At 40.0% G+C, this 21,442-nt stretch overlaps 1 protein-coding gene across 5 annotated transcripts in view; it reads left to right on the top strand.

The window, feature by feature from the left end:
• Positions 1-21,442, top strand: part of HECW2 (HECT, C2 and WW domain containing E3 ubiquitin protein ligase 2) — a 245,333-nt gene that overhangs the window by 131,828 nt on the left and 92,063 nt on the right. For all 5 annotated transcript variants that reach the window (XM_034785543.1, XM_034785544.1, XM_034785546.1 and 2 more), the window contains 3 exons: positions 7,973-8,067; positions 13,343-13,418; positions 20,070-20,239. In XM_034785543.1, coding sequence (XP_034641434.1) covers positions 7,973-8,067; positions 13,343-13,418; positions 20,070-20,239 — 341 coding nt within the window. The remainder of the gene's footprint in view (positions 1-7,972; positions 8,068-13,342; positions 13,419-20,069; positions 20,240-21,442) is intronic.

Below are 21,442 nucleotides of genomic sequence, written 5' to 3'. Positions count from 1 at the left end.
TGCCGAGTACAATGTCCTGCTCACCTCACAAATAGCGGGTGCCCTTAGGCTGTCCTCTCCAGACAAAGGGACTGACTTTATGCTGCAGTGCCAGCCATAACAGAGGCAGATGTTCCTTTCTTCCGGTCCCTAGGCAAAGGGCAAAAGTGTGATGTTAGCATGAAATGTAACACTCTGTAGCTGTAGAAATTCAACAAAGCAAAATTGAGCTGTGATATCACTGAGATAGCAGCCTGAGATTTAAAAACAGAAATATTTCGTTACTCATGTCATGTAATACAAGTTAATGGGAGCTGCCTGTTTTGGGGAGAGGGAGGTATGGTGGGGGGCTAAAAGCTGTGATTCACTAGTCATCTCAGTTAAGCTGCTGTATGCATTCAAGGATTGTTTAAATACAGAATAGTGACATAAGCTCCATGAAGGGATTATCTCTCTGCTCTCAGTGAAATAAAAAGATCAGTTCAGTGAGTGCTCCTCTGAGTTGGTGGCAATATCGTGCAGGTACAGTTCAGTGTAATGTATTCAGACCATTCTGAGATGCTTTGGAATGTTACTGAAGGTTCTGAGTGTCCATTCTGGGGAACATGATGTTAGGTTGTTCTGGGTTCTGCTCAAACCAGTTCCTTCAGTCCCCAGCCCAGCAGAGGCTGGCATTGTTGCAGATGGGACAGAACTTGGCTAAGGGCTTCTGCTCCTGCACCAGGGGGCTGATTTATAATGGCAGTCTGCTCTGCGTCAATGATGTGAGTCAGGAAAAGCAGAGATCTTGTGACCAGTGTGAAATGGGCCTGATGATGCCCTACTGGAGGGCAGGAATGTTCAGTGGAAGGGATATGGCGGGAAATGGCATAAAAAATGTACCCCTAACCTCCCTTTGTGAAGGCATGGGATTAGAGACCCAGTTCCTACATTGCTGCGGTTCCTAAATCCTGTTTCCTTCCCAAAGAAGGATAGGGTTAGTTCATGGAGTAATGGGGCAGGGAGTTCATAGAATCATATAATATCAGGGTTGGAAGGGACCTCAGGAGGTCATCTAGTCCAACCCCCTGTTCAAAGCAGGACCAATTCCCAACTAAATCATCCCAGCCAGGGTTTTGTCAAGCCTGATCTTAAAAACCTCTAAGGAAGGAGATTCCACCACCTCCCTAGGTAACCCATTCCAGTGCTTCACCACCCTCTTAGTGAAAAAGTTTTTCCTAATATCCAACCTAAACCTCCCCCACTACAACTTGAGACCATTACTCCTTGTTCTGTCATCTGGTACCACTGAGAACAGTCTAGATCCATCCTCTTTGGAACCCCCTTTCAGGTAGTTGAAAGCAGCTATCAAATCCTCCCTCATTCTTCTCTTCTGCAGCCTAAACAATCCCAGTTCCCTCAGCTTCTCCTCGTAAGTCATGTAAGTTGGAAGTTTAGGGAGACCAACCCGGACGAGATGGTAGCTACCACCTTGTTTATGGTTTTCTTTACTGATGAACAGATTTGCAAGCATGAACGGACAGTGAAGTATATCTTTCAGCTGCCATGGAGTGTCTTGAAACCTAGAATCATTTTCAGGGACGCCAAAAATGTCTGTTGTCAAAACCTTGAGCGTTTGGTCCTGAAGCAGCTTTTCAGCTTCAAATACTAGGGAAATAAACTCTTCAGGCAGGTAGAGAACTGGATATACTGTGAAACTATTTCAGGGCCTGATCTTTATCATCTGCTGCACTATCCATTGAAATGGAAAGCAGCAGGGAGTCTCGTCTGTTGTTTTTTCTTATCATTTTTATTTTTAAATCTGTCCACTTTGTACACTGGGGAACAGCCAGATTATCTCCAACCCTTATCTTTGTCATTCTAGGGATCTTAAATATTCCTGAAATATACTATCAAATATATGAGTGACATTCCATGTTCACATAGAATAGAACGATATCCCAGAATAAGACATTAGGAGACCCAATTTGCTGCAAAAGTTGCTGCTGTTCTGATTTTTCTTTGTTTGTAATGGTCTCTTACCATTACATCCGATTATCTCACAATTTTTTCTCATAACATCCCTATAGGGTAGGGTTCTGCTATTATTTCCATTTTACAGATGGGGAACTGAGGCACATTGAGATTAAGTGACTTGCCCAGGGTCACACAAGAAGTCTGTGTCAGAGCAAGAAACTGACCCATGTGTCCCAGGCTATTGCCCAAACCACTGGAACAGCCTTCCTTTCTATGTTCATAAAGTTGTTCTGAAGACTCTCCATATGACTTTTGCGACAAAATTAATTTGTGCACCTATAATGTAGAATTGAATGGAGCGTCTACAAATGTCATCAAAACCATCTGGTGATTTATTAACAATTCTCTCTGAATATGAAATGATTGTAGCAAGAGTATAAGAAAGATGATTAGAAATGTCTTTCTCTCAGAGAGAGAGAGAGAGAGAGAGAGAGAGAGAGATTTACTTTTACCACCCAGGAAAGAGCAGAAAAAGCAAGGTCAGTCTTGGGGTTCACAGACAAGTGGGCTGTAAACAGACATCTGCACTGATAGTGTTTGCATCTCACTTCGCCATCATTTTGTTTGAAAGAGGCTACAAAATAAAAGCCCAGTCCTGTGAACACTTACCACTGGGCATACTGCTTACTCCACTGTCTTCAGCTTTATACAATAGACAAAGGCTATTGAAGCCAATGGGATTCGCTCAGAAGTAAACACTTGTTGGATGGGGGCTCTAAAGTAATAATGTACTATACTGTCCATAATCTCATTCTGGTGAGTGTCAACTTCAAAATTTCTCTCCAAGAAAAATCCTATATAAAGTAGGACTTTAGCTTTAAAGTCATATTTTTTCAAATATATCTATTCTGTACTATGTTTATTTCTATAAATATATTGATTTGCATATATTTGTTGTACTGATGCAAGTTTAAATCTTAAACAGTAACACATGGTAGCTGCTGTTGGGATTTTTTCTGATACTCCAAGTCTTGTCACATCAATCACCTCTGGGATATTTATGGGTAAATTACTACTGTCACTGCAGTGCAACATTCTAGCTCAACATCTGTGCATACAGACCATTTGTATTTTGTACTGATAGAAATCTCAGTTTGGGGCCTGAATGGAATGTGAGATAGGTTCAAGGAATGTAATTATACTGTCTGCCTCATGCTGGTGTACTGATGTTACAGTCAGAGTTGATATATAAGGTGTCTCTATGCAAGCTCTATTTTCAACTAATTATAACTTTGGCAAAAATAGTTCTTTGAGATTGAAACTTGCTGTACTTGGGGTCAGTAAAGCTCATTTTCCAATCATCTCCCTTCGAGTTCGATTTAAAAACATTTTTTGGCTTATTTTCACTTAGTGAGCGGTAGAATTTGAAAAAATTTTGTGTGACCGTTCCTTCCACTCAAATTAAAAAAAAAAAAATTATCTGTTTTAAAAGATGGACTCAGCATTCCATAAATCCTTGAGGATTAATGCTATGGCTAGTTGGCAGGGATGGGGGAAAGGCATTGTTAAGAACACAAAGTTCAATGTTTTCAAAGTTACATCAATGAGAAGTTGTTTTGACCAAGAATATTTATTGCAAGTTGACTATCAAATATTCATCGCTTGTATCCATTTTAATGTTAATATTCCTAATTTTTTTGCTCGTTTAACCCCCTAAATTCTCAGGGCCTGACTCTTGTTTGCATACCTTACTTTGCAAGAAATTAATGAGAGGGGGACTATTCATGGAGTATTGTACAACTCAACATGAGTAAGGGTGGCAGAATTAAGACCAGAGGAAATACAAGATAAATATTTTAATATTTCTCAATCCCATGAGGGTCACCTCAGAATTAGGAAGTTTAGAGTATATTGTAAATAATTAAGCAGCAGAATTTTGAATTAGCTTTGATTAATGAAGAGAATGACATGGCACCTCCAGAGTCCTGGGATGCTGTTCTGCTATTATGTAATCCATGTCCTTTAATTGTTCCATCTGGGGACTGTTTATCTCATTTCTGCATGATTGTTGTCCCCAAACTATTTATAAACTGTTTCTGACAGCATTCAGTATTCTGCTGAAGATGGTTTGGGATTCCCTAGAAATTTTCTTGTTACCTTTTTTTTGTTTTTAAATCTGTTCCCTTTAACCACTATTTTTGAAAGTGTCAGAATCAACCTAAACTTTTATAATCTTTTGTCTCATTTTCACAACAGATGGCAAATCTCCATAATCTCACTAAAACAAAACAGACAATAGGACTACTTGTGCTGAAAATCAAGCATGTACATAAGTGCTTTGCTGAACTGGAGCTTAATATGCAATGTAGATGATTGTGTATAATAATATTTTGCACTTAGTCTATCCAAGGATCTCAACACTTTACAAGCCCCATTTTATGTATACGATAAAGGAGACACAGATCCATGGATGTAAGCTCCCTGGGTAAATATACTTCACCTTCACTCAGAACAGTAACATGAACCCTTGTAAACCATGAGTGGGCATTCAGTAAGGATTGTGGAATAATCAAGTTATTTGCATGTGAAATCTATTGTGATAGCTGTTTAAAGTCAACAACATAATGGTGTAGGGGCCAGAGAGAAAGAAATGGTAGGAGAAGACAGTAGAGGGAAACAGATGAGAGAAATATACGGGAAGAGGGTGGAGGAGAAAACAAGGAGCATCAAAAAGTCTTTGGCTAGGTCTACGCTACCCGCCTGAATCGGCGGGTAGAAATCGACCTCTCGGGGATTGATCCCCGAATCGACGCTCTTACTCCACCAGCGGAGGTGGGAGTAAGCGCTGTCGACAGGAAGCTGCAGAGGTCGATTTTGCCGCCATCCCTACAGTGGGGTAAGTCGGCCGCGATACGTCGAATTCAGCTACGCTATTCACATAGCTGAATTTGCGTATCTTAAATCGACCCCCCCCCCGTAGTGTAGATGTAGCCTTAGTTCTTGACAGGATTAGATCTAAGGCTGGCCCCATCAGTTAGAAACTTTTCTTTTTCTGATCAGTTTAATTTCAACATGAGTTCTCTCAACTTTCCAGCTGGTGATAATATCTATCTTATAGTAAGTGCTGTGCATTTATGTTTGGGGACACATTTGACCAGTGTTCTCTTCCTAACGAATGGCGTTGAATCTCCAGGACCCACTGGTAGTGGTTGAGACACATTTGATATTGTCTCATAGGATCTCAGAACCCAACTACTTGATAAGAGGCCGGGAGGAATGGCATAGTAGTGTGAAGCCACAGCTGACTGGTCTATCATGGCTGCCATAGCTTTGGAGAGTTAGGACCACAGACGGGACCTTATTTAGCTAAATCCTGATGGCATCAAACTAGTGACTTGAGCCTTGTGTTCTAAAAAGAAGTATTTCCATGAAGAGTTTATATTTTTGGTGCTTGGGCCTGAATGGGAGAATGTCTTCAAGTGAAATTTTGTGAATACCTGGGATATCAAAGCTCAAACTCTTGAAAAAATGTATAGTAATACGTCTTACGATTAAAGTACAAACATTTATTTATAAATGTTGTTTTTTAAATTGTTAAGTTGTGGACTTCTGTTTAGAACGATCTAATCTGTTGCAAAGGGCCAAGTAGAATAAATTCCCAGCATTCTATGGAAATAATCTTTTATGTGTTTTCATTCCTGTTTTTCGAATTGGGGAAAAATCAATAGAGATTATAGAAACCCTTATGTATTGCTGAAAATGTATATGCAGTACTCTGGACTGCATCCAATAGTTAAGAGATTTGTCAGTAAATAGTGCTGTGAAAGAGTTCCCCCCTCCCACCCCCAATTCATAAGAGGATCTGTACGTACAGTGCTGAAGGGCCTCCACACTGTTATAGCTGAAGTACAATACGTCTTTAGCTTTTCAACAAAAATTGAAGGTGACTTGATTATGGTGTACAAATACTTTCATGGGGGGAAAATAACAGGTACTAAATGGGCACTTTCTTCAAGCAGAGAAGTGCATAATAAGAGCCAGTGGCTGGAAGCTGAAACCAGGCACATTCGAATTGGAAATCAGGCATACATTTTTAACAGTGAGGGTGATTAATCCCTGGAACAAACTACCAAGGGAAGTGGTGGATTCTCAATCTCATGGTGTCTTCAAATCAAATCCTCCTTTCTAGAGGAGAGATGCTTTAGTCCAGGGGTGGCCAACTCATGGCTCTGGAGCCGCATGCGGCTCTTCATAGGTTAATATGTGGCTCCTTCCATAGGCACTGACTCCGGGGCCGGAGCAATAGATGCTAACTTTCCAATGTGCCAGGGAATGCTCAGTGCTCAACCCCCTGCTCTGCCCCAGGCTCTGCGCCCACTTCAACCCTTCCCCCGAGCCTGCTATGCCCTCGCTCTTCCCCCCTCCCTACCAGAGCCTCCTGCACACTGCGTAACAGCTGATCATGGTGGGCGGGAGGTGTGGGGAGGGAGCAGGAGGCACTGATTGGTGGGGCTGCTGGCGGGCAGGAGGCGCTGCAGGTTGGAGTGGGGGGAGCTCATGGAGGGGGCTGCTGACATATTAGTGCGACTCTTTGGCAATGTACATTGGTAAATTCTGGCTCCTTCTCAGGCTCACCCCTGCTTTAGTCAATTACAACTTGTGTTTGAATAATGGGTAACTTATTGGGCTCAATACAGGGATAAGTAGGTGAAATTCAATGGCGTGTAATATACAAGAGGTCAGACTAGATGACTTCTGACCTTAAACTCTATGTATCTTAACTTGGAGAAAGAACAGTTACTTACCCTGCAGTAACTGTGGTTTTATGAGATGTTGTAGACAGTGTGGATTCCACACCCTATCCTCCATCCCCACAGAGCCCTCAGCAATCTTGGGCTTAGAACTCCAAGGAAGCTGAAGGAGGCCTGTGGCTGCGTTCTGTCCTCATGCAAGAGAACGAGGAGGCACAGGGAACATGGTGGCCATAGCATGCACTGCTATTCAGAATTCTTCACTCTGGTGTGCATGAGGCGGATGCACACCTACAGTGCGATCCACACTGACATCTTGGATAACCACAGTTATTGTAGAATTAATAACCATTCTGTATTCCAGAACAGTATCCACATTTAAAAAAAAGTTTTCATATGCAATTTAGGCAGAGCCTCACCTTTTACCTCTTGGTTAATTTTTCATCTCAGTATAATGCATGCTGGTGCTTTTTACTGTGATCTAAAAAGATTAATGTATTAATCTTAGCATATTTCTATCATATTTCCCCCTTGAGAAGCCAAATAGTCAGATCCTTAATTATTGCATAAAATATCAAGATACAAAATATCTTCAGTTAAACTGACCAAATATTGAAAAGTAGCTATATCTAGGGCTATATCATTTCCAGGGTTTAATAGTTATATGACAAAATAGTTTAAGCATAAAACAGCTTGCATGCAATACAGTATGGTCTCTTGCATTGCAAGAAATCTAGTTCTAGGTCTGATGAAGATCTTAAGTAATTCTAATTCACCTTTATTTTTTTAGAGTAAAATGGAGCTCTCTTCACAAGTCAATGCCAATACTAAATACATTATTCAATTATCTTGTTTCCCTGTTATTTGGCTCCAGAAGATGTATAAAAAGCAGGTCAATATCTGTCTTGGTTGGTGCTTTCATGAGGACAAAACCACATGCTGAAATGTATTATCTTTCTTATCAAGTGATTATTGTGGATGGGCCACCAGGTTTTTATTGGCTTTGAAGTGATTTCAGGATTTGGCTCTTTCCTCTTTAAGAAGGAAAGATTTTCAGGTTTCCAGAATTTGGAAGGAAATATAGATCATAACTTTCATTGAAATGCCTTTATACTGGAGATGGGATAGATTAATAAATAATGTTGGTGAAACAGCCCGTTACTCATTTCCAGAAGAGTGAACTACGATTCAATTGATTTTCCCCATAAGCGTGGGGCTGCCTCTGTTTTGTCCCACATTAACAATGTATGGATTCCACATGAGTGTCTGTCTGTTTGTTTTCCCAGCTGAAATAAAGATCTGTTTTAAATACTACCATGGTATTAGTGGAGCCCTGAGAGCTACTACCCCATGTATCACTGTGAAAAACCCTGCTGTGATGGTAAGTGGAGCCTTTATATTAGTTTGTAATTTATCTGTAAGGAGATCATTTAACCTGTCATTCAAGTCCACTTAATATCAACATCAATCTCCTAGTTTTGCCATTAACTGGGATTTTTGTGATTTTTTTTACCTGATGCCGTCCAGTTGTATTCTAGGCTGCATAGAAGTAATGGCTCTTGTTAAGGTTACCCAATACTTTTAACGATAAGACTTTGTTTTCAATTGCTTATAATTTTGCCAGACTTTAACTGGTTGGGCTGAGATTTTTCATGCTGTGTGTCTACTTCAGGCTGAATCTTTTTAGAAAGTATGAGCCAAAACAGTTTAACTGTTCCTCAAAATGAGGTTAGGAAATATATATATTTAGCATGGGCAAAACAGTTGTTTTGTTGAGAAGCACAATGACTTGAAATTTAGCAGAGGGCCTTTTGCCATCCCTGTAGAAATCCACAGAAATTTGTCCAAGTCATGAGCCTTTGAAAATCTCAGTTTAGATGCTCAATAGAAGGTGGGACTGGGATGTGGGGCTGAGTATGGGAGGGCTGAGACTGGGACAATGAGTTGGGTTTGGAGGGGACTGGGACAAGTGGTCAGGGAGGGCTGGGTCAAGGATAGGTAGCGGGACCAGGGAAAGAAGCGGGGATGGGGAGACAGGGCAGAAGGATCTGTAATCACTAAAGCATGTTTCCTTTTGAACTTGGAGTAGAACCCAGGATTCGTTCATCCTAGTATTAAATTTTCCTGTCTTCAAATCAGCTGTTCAGCCCACTGGCAAATGTTTGCCTTATCTTCCTGTAGAGACTGGCCTGCATAGAGGATGACAACCTACTACTACTATCACTTTTTTAAAGTCTGCAACCTCTTAATTTAAAATTACATGCAAAAAGCTACATTATATTCTGAGTTGTAATTGTGCACTGCTATTGAAATCTAATGGAAATACATCGTTGCAACTGAAGACGTTATTTGAAGACAATAGGACTGCACAGGTGTAGACTAAGGGAATAATTTGTTCTTCTGTATCTCTGTACAAGAGATGGAAACAGCCCAATTTCACTCTGAGATACCAAGTTGAGATTGAAAATCTGGTTAGTTAGAATTTTTTTTCTTGTGAACTATGCACACCTAACACAGAAAGGAAGACACGATAAACGTGGAACCTCCATGACACCATTTTTAGTCACTGCACACAACTGAACTGTATTTCAGTCCAGTCAGATTACATAGTTTTTAACCACACACAACTATACAACTAAGCAAAACGAACTAAGTTAAAATGAGTTTTCATTTGTAGATTACGTATTTAATCAAAATACAGAGAACTCTCTTGAGATGCATACAATAATCAACATTAAATGCCTTTTGGAACAGAAAACCAGGGATTTAAAAGAAAATAAATTAAACAGGAGCCTGTTTAATGTCACTTGGTAGTAAGTGGATGCAATTGTATTAAATCCAGTGTGAAGTCATTTGGTGAATGTAATTTTTCTATTAAGTAGGACCTTCTGTTAATTGGTTGATAAGTGAGTTTGCTGTAGTACAGCAAGAGCCCTGAACAACAGAATAGGAAATATGGAAGAATCCCCTAGAACATACATCTAAACACGCTGAGCTGTTTGATACTATTTTGGGAACTGGGTGGCTTGAGCCTAATCCTGCAAGGTGCTGAGCATCTCCAGTGGGAGTTTACAGTCTTCAGCATCTTGCAGAGCAGCAGTTAGCACTGACTGTCTTGATCTTGAAAGGTGCCATCACATGCATGTTGTTTGCATGTGTCCTGAATAAACTCTGCTCTAGCAAGTTATTTGTTGCGATAGTAAGCATTGCTTGATGCTCATTTGTTTGGCAATACCCACAATTCAGTGCACTGTCTGCTTACAGCTATTTCGTAGCTATGCTGATGTAACAAACTGAAAAGACTGGGCATGATTCCATGTGTATGCTGAGTTATTTCCTGTGGAGTGATGTACTAAGGAGAAACATGAATAGCTTCCTTCAATCTAAACCTCCATGTATATGTAAAACGTACCTTTTCTGAGTTTGGGTTTACCCATATCTCAAGCCTGAGATGACTAAAACTCCAATTTATTGGACTATTAATTACTTATTAAAAGTAGGTAGCTCTATTGAGAGTTGCCCAGTGACTAAAATGGAAGTTACCAGGGTAGATGGAAAAATTCCTGGTAATACCTGAAAATAATTGAATTCTCATGACTATTCCATAAGCATCTTGTAGTGCAATAGATTTAGATTTTCTTCACAACATCAAACAATTACTATTTATCCCAGTGCTGAACACACTTTTGTGAAATACCGACTATTTTAAGTAAATAGTTTTAATCGTTAAAAATAAATAATTCAGTTCTGTTAAATAAATGCATTATTATATGCACTGCAAGGCTTCCCAACTTTGTATTGTACTTATTTCAGTTTATCACTCTATGTACCCAGTTTACATAATATAATGTGTAGCCAGATAATCCTCTGGTAACTATACAGTTGTGGACACTGAAAGTTGTAATTTATTTCATGTCATTAGTATTTTCTTGATCTTGCACTCCTCCTTTTTAAGGAGGTCTGTATTGTATGGGTATATACAATAAATAGGTGAAAGATGTGGGTATTTAAGATTGTATTTCATTGTCATTGTGTTAGTATGCTAGCAAAGTGCCAGCCTTAATGTAAATTCCATTGCAGTGAAGCTGCTGTAACATTGATGTATTTTTACCTTTATAATAGTTGAATTGAATGGAGGCATTTTTTCTGTTTTTAAAAAAAAAGTATTGCTCATGTGGACAGTTTGTTGCCATGACTTATTAGTATGATAATGTGGTCTTATCTGATGGAATGACTCCTCAGAAAAAATATACAGAGAATCAGCAAGGACTTTTTCTTAATGAAGAATGTTTGGAACAAGAAATCAATGTAAGTTAACAGCCAAAAAACAAACAAACCCCGAAAACTCCACTGTTCTTATGACCTTTGGTGTTCAGCCCAACTGTCCCAAAGATATCTATACCCTGCTCTGCTTTCCAAGCACCTTTGCAAAGGATAGAAGAAGCTGAGATGGAGTTAATCCATTGTCCATGGATGACTAGGTCATTCTGCTGCATGGTGTCACAGGTGACTTACCCTTATTTGGAATAATAGTTTCATAGTCAATAGGCACGTGACAGAATGCAGAACACCTTTATTGAGAAATGTTATTGCATGAGAAATGGTGAATCATGAATATAGTACTTATGCAAAATGAAATATGCTGAGATGTGTACAATGTAACTTCCTGTCACTGTGTCCTTTCTGAAGAGAATCAAGGCCCATGGAGACCTCAGACAAGAATGTCATCGCTTTTTCTTCATCTCTGCTGTTCTTCATCTTTGCTACATATTCTGCTAAATGTTAGAATTTTGCTAACGAGGAAATTCTTAGACTTTGGATACTGATTAATCCTCATCACTTAGTCTCGCTTTGTTTTTGCGCTACTTTAGTGTGCAGATACATTCCATGATGATTGGCATGGCAGTCAGATTAACAGATGAGATCGCAATATCTGCTTGTTTAAAAAAAAAAAAAAGATTTGAAAAGACAGCCATTACACTTTATATTAAGTTGAGGCCGAGTTTCTTCGTAGATTAAAGATGTTAAGGCCAGCAGAGGCTATTCCAGACATGTATTCTGAACTCCTGGCTGCTGAACCTCATCCAGTAACTTCTGTATCAAGCCCATCACTTCTGTTTGAGTAATAGCCTAATTTTTAGAAAGCTATCCAGTCTTGATGTAAAGAGGTGTCTTATCTTTCACAGATTTAACATATGGCTAAATGCAGCTGGACTGCAGTATTTTTCTCAGTGTTTAACATCCCAACTATGATTTATATTCTTGGAAACAGACCACTTAATAGTTTTTCTATTGTGTATCTTTTTTTTATACCCTTCATTTACATGCATGTTTCCGCAACATATTTTTCTCTTTTTAAATGTAAAATCACTTTGGTAACACTCTGTTTTATTAGAGATGCATACCCCCAGTGTACACCCTACAGTGTGTCCAGATATCAAGCTTTATCAGACTTACAATCTGGTAAGCATTTCCACAGGTTGTCTTCACCTTATCCTAGCAATTCATTGTCTCATCCAGCAGGGAAAAGAGTGCTGTGCTTCCTTTTAAATTAATTTGTCCTGAAACACAAACCCTATATTTTCAAAAAGTAAGAGAATGTCTTACACTGAAGCTAGGAGCATGCCTCCTAGTGTGGATAGACAGACTTGTGCTGGCTCTTCTAAAGTTAGTGTGCTAAAAATAGTAGTATGGATGTTGTGGCACAGGCAGTGGCATGGGCTCGCCATCCAAGCTCAGACCAAGGAGGTCATGGGGGCTTGGACTTGGACTTGGGTGGCTAGTCTGAGCTGCCCCCCATGTCACAACATCCACACTGCTGTTTTTAGTGCACTAGCTTGAGTGGAGCTAATACAAGTGTCTCTACCCGGGCTGGGGAGGCTCCCGCCCAGCTGCAGTGTAGACATACCCCAATAGTCCATGATTTGTGATGGATTGTTTAGCTGGATACATGTCACTCTTGGAAAAAAGGCAAGCTCCTCCTACTGATGCATTTGCAAAAACTCCATTTTGAAGGAGAAAATGGGGCAGATTTATTTCTAATAAGTGAAACTTACAAAAACAAACAAAAAAAAGCCCTCATCAGGGAAAGTACAAATAAACCTCAGTGAAAGTTTCCCAAGTATGAGCATGGCTTTCAGATCAATGCCATACTTAGAAATCTGATGTGCCTTATTTTGTCACATAGATGTTAAATATTTTGATAGTCTTCTCTTTTGATTGCCCTCAGTGAGCCATGTATTTTGTGTTTAGGTAATAAATGGTACATGGAAGTACTTCCTGCACAGTGTCTGTGGTTAGCTCATGCTTATGTATAAGATGCTAATTTGCACTATTGATTTGAGAAGACACAAAAACCTATGAGGAAGAAGGGCTTTCGCTTTCTCCAGTTAATACCCTCCACACACCTAATAGTCCATGCATTATGTATGTTTGGAAGATTCTCAGTATTGCAATATTGATACTACATAGCACAGACAGTCATCAGTATTCATGAAATACCAGGGAATTTGGGGTGGACAGAAACTGGTGTCTTCAGATTGTAGCTTTGTCTATGGGTAATATTCTTCTCCTGAGTACTTCATAATCATCCTCATGAACATACAAAAACAAATGAAAAATGCCATGATACGCTTCATTTTTTTCTCCTTCTTTAGATGGGGGCAGAAGGCATGGATGAAGGTGCTTCTGCAGCTCAACAATCTCGGAAACTAGTCAGCTTTGCATTATCAGGTAAGATTTCAGAAGTATCTTGCATTATCCTACTAAAACAGGCATCAGTTTTGTGTTAGATTATTACTGAAAGTCGGAATTAACTCCAACTGTACTATGGCAAAGCAAATGTACATTTATATATTAAAAAAAAAAAGAAATGACTGAGCTAAAATACCCAAAGATGGAAAACATTTCCTCTTCAGCTACATCTCTCTACTTCAGTAGCGCACTCTAGTGGTTCAAATGATATAATTTCATTGAGAACATGTATATGTTGAAAGCAAGCAAGATTCAATTATATCCAGAAGTGAATGAAACAGATTTGATGGATCTAGCATGAGAAATCTCCAAGAAATTTTCAGTGTGCCCGAGGGAACATCCATCTCAGACTGAGGAGTGGTAAAGCTAGCTTTTCTGCACATAGAAAAGGGCTAATGGAATGCAAGTTAGTGCCATTGCTTTGAGAGATGGACAGAGTGCCAGAACAACAAGGGTTGTAAATAATGAAATCTTTTTGAACACTTTTTTTTCCCATCGGTAACAGAGAAAAGGAATTAAACTCTTACTCATGTTGATTAGTGCTTACTCTACATGTGGTCTCATGAGAGTAAAGTATCTCAATGTGAACAAAGAGGTAGAATCTGGTCCCTAAATCTTGGAGAACAGACAACAAAAACCTTGAGGAGATTTCTCTCTCTCTGTAGGACTAGAACACACTAAAGCTGCCTTTTAGAATGGTTTTGTAGCAATTAATGGGGAAAAACACAAGAAAGCCTATAGAAAATGAGTAGGGTTTGATAAAAATCACTCTAAAAACCTATAGAGTATAACAGAGAGTTCTAGCTCAGTTGCAGGAATTGTATGGTTGATTTAAACATTTTATAGAATGGTAAATTTAATAAGATTTTTCCATAAAGGTACTACATCTGGGGAATGGTAGTATGTTTTTTAAGTGTTTGGGCTTTTGTGTGTGGAGAAGGAGATACTTCTACCTTGTAGAGCAGAATTTTGCAGGGTAATGTCTTTGTGTGAATGATATTGTCCTCCCGGGCTGGCCACAGAGAGGATCAGGGACCTAACTAATGTTGGCAAAGAAGGTCTCTTTTTGTCTTTAAGTGCTAGAAGTTTCTACTTTTGGAGGTGAAAGATTAGTCCCAGCCCCCTGTATGAGTGTGATTATAGAGAGAGATCAGTAGTGACTCCACTACTGAAATTTACACTTAAGTCATGGCCCAAATCCCTCTGTTTCATACTTAAGTGACTGCATTACTCTCCAATGTTGGTATAATATCGCTTCAGAGGACAGTTAAATTTACTTTGTAATATTTTGATGAAATATCCACTTTTGCAGAGGATTGTAACTCCTACAAAAGAAGTGACCCACAAGTAGGAGATATGAGACTGATCTAGCTAGGAGGCAGAAAGGTAGCATAAAGGGGGTCTAGCTCTACAAAGAACACATGCAACAGTGATTAGCCGCAGGACCGATCACTTGCAGTGTGTACAATCCATCTCTTACTACAGATGGTGCGCTGCTAGGTATTCATAGGGGTTTGGTAGTTCAATGAAATATCACGTGCTCAGGGACTAGTTGATTGCCATATGTGGAGTCAGAAAAGAATATTCCAACAGGTCAGATTGGCAGCAACTTTGGGGATTTTTTTCCATCCTCTCCAGGGTGCAGTGCAGGTTTCTTGTCAGGATCATCTAGGTTCATCTCACTTAATCAGTTTCCTCCCATTTCAGGGGCCTTGAGGATTGGTCCATTTTGGTCCTTCCTATCCTCTGCCTGTGGCACATAATAGCTTAGTTTCCTGAGGGATGTAATACCTTGGACTAATTTCTGTTCCTGGATTTAGTGTGGGGATGCTCTTAGCCTATGCTACATAGGAGGTCAGACTAGCTGATCTGGCAGACTGGAGAAAATATCCTTTTAAAAATTACATGAATAACTTTCACTATTGGTTGCCCTAATGGAGGACTCTCTCAGAGGAAAGGAAAAATCAAGTTGCTGAAGAATTCTGTATTGACACTTACAAATAATAATTGTGAACACAAATGACATTAAAATGACTTTCTAAATTGTATGCTACATCTTCTCATGACCTAAGCAGGAAGGTCAGTTATAGTAGAGAAACCTAGAGAAGAAGAGATTGAATGAAAACAATTAAAATAGCAATTGTGCATCTCTAGCACAAGATAGTATTTTAATTGCACTACACCTTTTAGCTATAATCTTTACAGCATGTATCAATTTGGTCATGATGAAAAGGCCTGGGGTGCTTTAATAACTGTTTGTTTGAATCCCAGGAAAATGGGATCAGAGAGGCTCCAGCAGGCATAAGCCAAGATTTTCAAAGAGACAGTTCTTTTGGGTTCCTAACCTGAGCCTGATTTTCAGAGGTCCCAAGCACCCACAACTCCAATTGAAATGAATATGTAATGTAGGTACTTACCACCTCTGAAAATCTGGTCCAAGATTTCTTAAATTGGGCACCCAATGTCAGAGAGAACTTTTGAAAATTTGAGCCATACTGCAGTAGTCAGAAATGCACAATCTCACTTGATGCACTCTGCCTTCCAATAGAGTTTGAGTGAAATCCTATTTCAATAAGGTTCCCTTTGCCTTTAAATATCAGATACTTCTTCATATCAGCTGTCAGCGTGGCCAAAAGTGTGTTTTGCATGAACAGAATGACAATCTCAGACTCAGTTGCTTGGAGATCCAGATCACCTGGGATCACCTAGTGGTCTTGGTTTCATTTCCAAACCGTTGTCTCCTTTCACTTGTCTTCTTTTTCCCTGTCTCTGCTTCCCTAGCTCTCTGGGTTTCAGAGCCAGAGATGACTTAACATTTTTGGATGGCTTAGCATTAAATTTCCCATCTGACCCTCCTTTTGCCCCAAAATTCCCATCTTTATTTCATGACCCTCACACAAGAGATCCCCAAGTTCTTCTTCCAATTCTCCTGCAGTACTGCATCTTCCCTCTTCACCTCGTCTCACGCCAACACCCCTTTCCCCATTCCAATTCCTGATCTGAGTGTTTTCTCCAGATGGTTTCCCTAGGGAGTAGTGGAAGACCTTGTCAGCTCTTAGACAGCTGCGGTGGCCCAGAGCTACTCCTATTCTGATACACCTTCTGGGAGAACACATAGTAGTAGCTCCTCTCCTCCCCAGTTACTCAAGTGATGGGTGGGGAACCCTGTCCCCTTCTGTGCTCTTTTTCCCACCCCTCTGCTCTCATCTGCTGATCTCTGAATGATGCGATAGATTCTTTTACGTGTTATCACAAGTGAGCAAAATCCTCCCCTGGGAGTAGGATGTCTCCTAACCTGGCAGCTTCTGGGGAGCAAACTTCTAATCTAGGACTCTCAAAATTAGCCTTGGCCTACTAACATGATGCAGTAGTGGTGAATGAAATTTAAGTCTCAAACCAACACCAGCAGTGCTGGTCTCCAGGTCTTCTCCTTCTTCCCGCATCAAGGGCTAGCCTTGTTGCTTGCCTTCTTCATGTACCATTCACTGTAGTACGTTTCTGCAGGCTGCTGTCACATGCCCCTGGCACCCATGCTGTCAGACCTCTGGAAGCGTGCTCTGCTCCACATCCCTTTCCCCCTAATATGCAGTCATCTCCTTGGGAACATTCCTCTTCTTCCCCCCCACCCCCTCACACTCCTGAAGTGCTCACTCCAAGATGGCGCATACTGTGTCCATGAAGCCTGGCAGTTCTGAAAACTGTCGCCACCCATGGAACATGAACTCTTTGTAAAAGTTTAGTTCCATGATTGAACGCTCAGTGAAGCTGAAGTGAATGAAACTGTGTTTTAAGGCCAGAAGTGATCACTAGATTATCTAGCCTGTGTATCCACATCTTTCCTTCTCATTCAAGTTGAAAACTCAGCCTTTAGCTCCAGCAATTAAAGAAATTACAAATGATGGCATTTTGTTCTGCTCATTTTAATGTTTCAGAATGTAAAGTTTCTATTAGTGAAGTCTCTCCAGGACACATCTCTGAATATTCTGCCTATTGTTCCCAAAATAGCTGCTCAGTGGAGCACCTAACTTGCAGGTATGGGAATGGTGGGGAGGAGCTGTCTTCATCTATTCACTCACTCAGAATGCTCTTCTGCACCAGAATGGCCTTTTCCCCTCTGTCTGCGGCAATGCTGTGAACCATTCTTGGTTTGCTAACGCTCCCATCAGAGATGAACATGGATAAATATAACATTTCAACTGGCTGGACCCTGTGTGGTGCTAACTAAGCATCTGTCCATTCATAAATACCTTTACTGCTCATCAGCACTCTGATTACCAAAGGGGGAAAGCAGTGAAGAAAGCAGTCTGCCAAAGAAGACAAACTTAGGTCCTGCACTGGCTCCAGGGGATAGTCAAAACAGGTGCACGGTCAGGGTAGATTTGTCCTTGCACTTCGGCTAGCAGCAGAGCATGGAAACAACAATCTTGTTTGGGCAGACTGACTGGGAAAAGCAGGTCTATGACTTCTGCTTTGGTGTGAAACTAACATCATTTAATCATGAAACAAATTTTGGCTACAGACTGAGAACTCATTTTCCTTGACTATTGTGTGAACAGAACTGGATCACACACATATTTGGTTTCAGAGTAGCAGCCGTGTTAGTCTGTATCCGCAAAAAGATCAGGAGTACTTGTGGTACCTTAGAGACTAACAAATTTATTAGAGCATAAGCTTTCGTGGACTACAGCCCACTTCTTCGAATGTAGTCCATGAAAGCTTATGCTCTAATAAATTTGTTAGTCTCTAAGGTGCTACAAGTACTCCTGTTCTTTTTACACATATTTGGGGGAAAAAATGAATAGAAAACATAGTGCAAATAATATTCCTCATGTGCTCCCATCTTGACTTACCAACTTCGTTTGAAAGGTCAGGTTTTAATCTTGCTTTTATGGAGGTGTCTTTCATATTTTTTTTAAAAGCCTGCTCTTTTTCATTCTCCAATCTTTTCTAAGAGCACTTTAATTAACTATGTTCAGATAAATCCATGTCAAAATGCTGGCCTTTAAAGATGATGAAAGGGTAGGTGGCTTTTATAAAGAGGTCTCTAAAATTAGTTGGGAATACGTAGAAAGCTGAGTGGCTGAACCTCCCTAACCATTGCTGTTTATAGGCTATGACAGTGCATGTCAGAAAGCATTAGTGATATAATGCAGTACATTATTATATTAATATATCAGTGCAAAATGGGGTTGCATGATGAAATAATATATCTGCCTTAGGCTGTAGGATCCTGCATGTTCTTAAGCTCTGAGTGTATTCAGAATAATTTAAAATTAAGTTCTATGGATATATTTTAAAAAGTGGGGGAAAACATTAGTCTCTCTTGCTTGCTAATGAGGTCTTGTCTCTTTATGCATGAATTGCTTTTCATGGCTGGTGGATAACCATTTACAAAGAGGCACAGAGGGCTGCTTCTTTCACAAGCATAACTGTGCTCCTGCCTGGAGAAGGAGTGTGTCTAACTGGTTCAGATGAGAAGTGCATGATAGAGAACTGTAGTGGTGTTTCTCTGTCATTTCAGTTATGAAGAAATTGCTTTTAAAAGGATTTAGTTTATATTTTATGATATTCTCTATGCACTATTTTTAATGTGTCCTCACCCTCAATGGTTACTTTTGATCATTGGGTTGGGGTTTTTAGGTTGAATCCAAATTCAGTGTCTCATTTTAGTACAGTAAGCTTTTTCTGTGTGTGCAAAAACTACATACAAAATTGCACATCTGACCTTGTGTGTGCCAGCTTCACTGAGGTTGGAGACTGCACACTACATGCTAGGAGACCTCATGAAGAAGTACCCAGAAATCTGTGGCTTCAGCGAACCGGAAAAGAAAAATACTTGAAAGTTAATTTTAAAATCAATTATTGTACTGAAAGTACCCCTCTTACCCTGGCTATTTGAGGCTTATGGCCCCAGCATTTAAACAGGTGCTTAGGATATGAGCAAAAGTTCTGGCAGGTGAGCATCAGTGTAAGTTACTCCACCATACAGCAGATAATACAAGGCTGCCAAACTTTGTTTCCATGGGGAAAAAGCTCTATGTAAAGAAAGAAACATCCTCAGAAAAACTCTGCATCTCTTCTCTTGGGAGCATGTGCATCCCAGCCCAGATCACCATCTTGCTCCCTGAATATTTAGGGTGATCTTTATGCATCAGTATATTAGTCCTGAAAAACATTGTTTCATTATCCTACTTCATGGATGGCTCTTCCTTTTTTATTTTTATTTATTTATTTATTTTTTAAATCCAGCAGCATGTGAAGGAGTGGGGATTGGGTGTTTTTTCTCTGAATGCAAATACATTAAGTACAGAAGAAAAACTATTCTGCAGCTCGGAGTCAGAAGTGCGCAAAATATTTTATATTAGAAATAACTGGGGACCAGCATGTAAAACAAGAGCCTGATCTAGCCTCATGACCTCATCTGTTTATTCTCTCAGGAAAACTGAGTGAATTCCTGCCATAGGTAACTTCCATTAACTAGATCTAATTAATCGTACTATGAGTAATTTTGTGTTACTTTTTTTTTTAACAGTTTATGGTAAACTGGATTCTGAGGTAATATTTTAGGACTACCTAATTTGTGAACTTCTTGTTTTAATCCTTTTGTTCCTTTTCCTTCTTTCTTTCAAGATATTAGAGCAGTTGGGCTAAAAAAAGGGATGTTCTTCAATCCTGATCCTTACCTAAAGATGTCCATTCAGCCAGGAAAGAAAAGCACGTTTCCTACATTTGCCCATCATGGTCAGGAAAAAAGATCTACTATCATCAGTAACACAACTAATCCTGTTTGGCACAGAGAGGTAATGTATGCCTTTTAAGAACTCCTTCAGTTGGCTGGTGCAATAAGTCACTAGGATATTGTTTCCTTCTTTTATGTATTGGTCCTTAATGTCTGATGCTACAAACTGGTTATTTAAATTGACATGGAAATTGCAGTATTTGTAGGAACCCTGTTGTTGGGTAGGAACAATTGTCTTCTGTAACATGTTTGAACCATATGCTGTGAGCTTCAGTCCCTCTTCTGATAGCAAGTTTGAAATTGCTTAATAGCCCTGTGGATTCCTTGAAATTGCAGGAATAAATTAATTAGAATGGATTATATGTTGTGAGAAGAATCGTTACAAAAAGGCACGGGAAGTTAACATTCATCTTCAGGCTCAGCCTGGGCAATGATTCCAACTACAGTTCATTGAGAAATTATTCTCTCTCATAGTGCATAGCAACTGGCACGTTCAAAGATTTCTCTGTCATCAAGCAGGGAGGATGATCTTTGAATTATTATATGTAGCTTGACAAAAGGCAACTTTTCAGATTTGTTTCCACAGGGAAGGCTGTTTTGGTGTTAGAATGGACACTATCTCGTATGCATTTGAGTGCTGAATGGCAAAAGTATGTTTGAAAAAACCCCACTGAACTGGAAATAATATTAAAATGAATACCTCTTAGGGTATGTCTACACCACCCGCCAGATCGGTGAGCGCTCTCCCGTCGACTCCTGTACTCCACCGCCGCAAGAGGCGCAGGCGGAGTCGACGGGGGAGCAGCAGCAGTCGACTTACCGCGGTGAAGACACCACAGTAAGTCGATCTTAAGTACATCGAAGTTGTGTGACTTAGATCAATCTCGCCCCCCCGCCATGTAGACCAGGCCTTTGTAACCAAAACCTCTAACCTTTTGATGACCATTCACGGTTTTTTGTTTTGTTTTCGGGAAATGAATTGATGCTCTGAGTCTACATTGTAGTGTACATATGCCTCCACCACATTTGGTGTCTGACTTCACAGACTCAACAGAGAGGTCAAGGGAACATGGTTGAAGTAGATTAGCAACAAAGCAGGACCATGTAAGGTCATTGCTACTACTCATGGTCTAGCTGTTCTGTGGCTAAATAGAGGGCATTCCCCCCCAGTGATATCACTCTGGCATCATTCACAGTCATGCAGATTTCCCCCACAATTAAGCTCAGAATAAGAGTTTTAGTTGGAGTTTCTTTTCTTTCTTTC

The sequence above is a fragment of the Trachemys scripta genome, chromosome 11 (assembly GCF_013100865.1).
Source record: "Trachemys scripta elegans isolate TJP31775 chromosome 11, CAS_Tse_1.0, whole genome shotgun sequence".
In the NCBI taxonomy this organism is placed as follows: domain Eukaryota; kingdom Metazoa; phylum Chordata; order Testudines; family Emydidae; genus Trachemys; species Trachemys scripta.
Note: the sequence above shows the minus strand (reverse complement) of the source record. Positions and strands in the feature narration are given on the sequence as shown.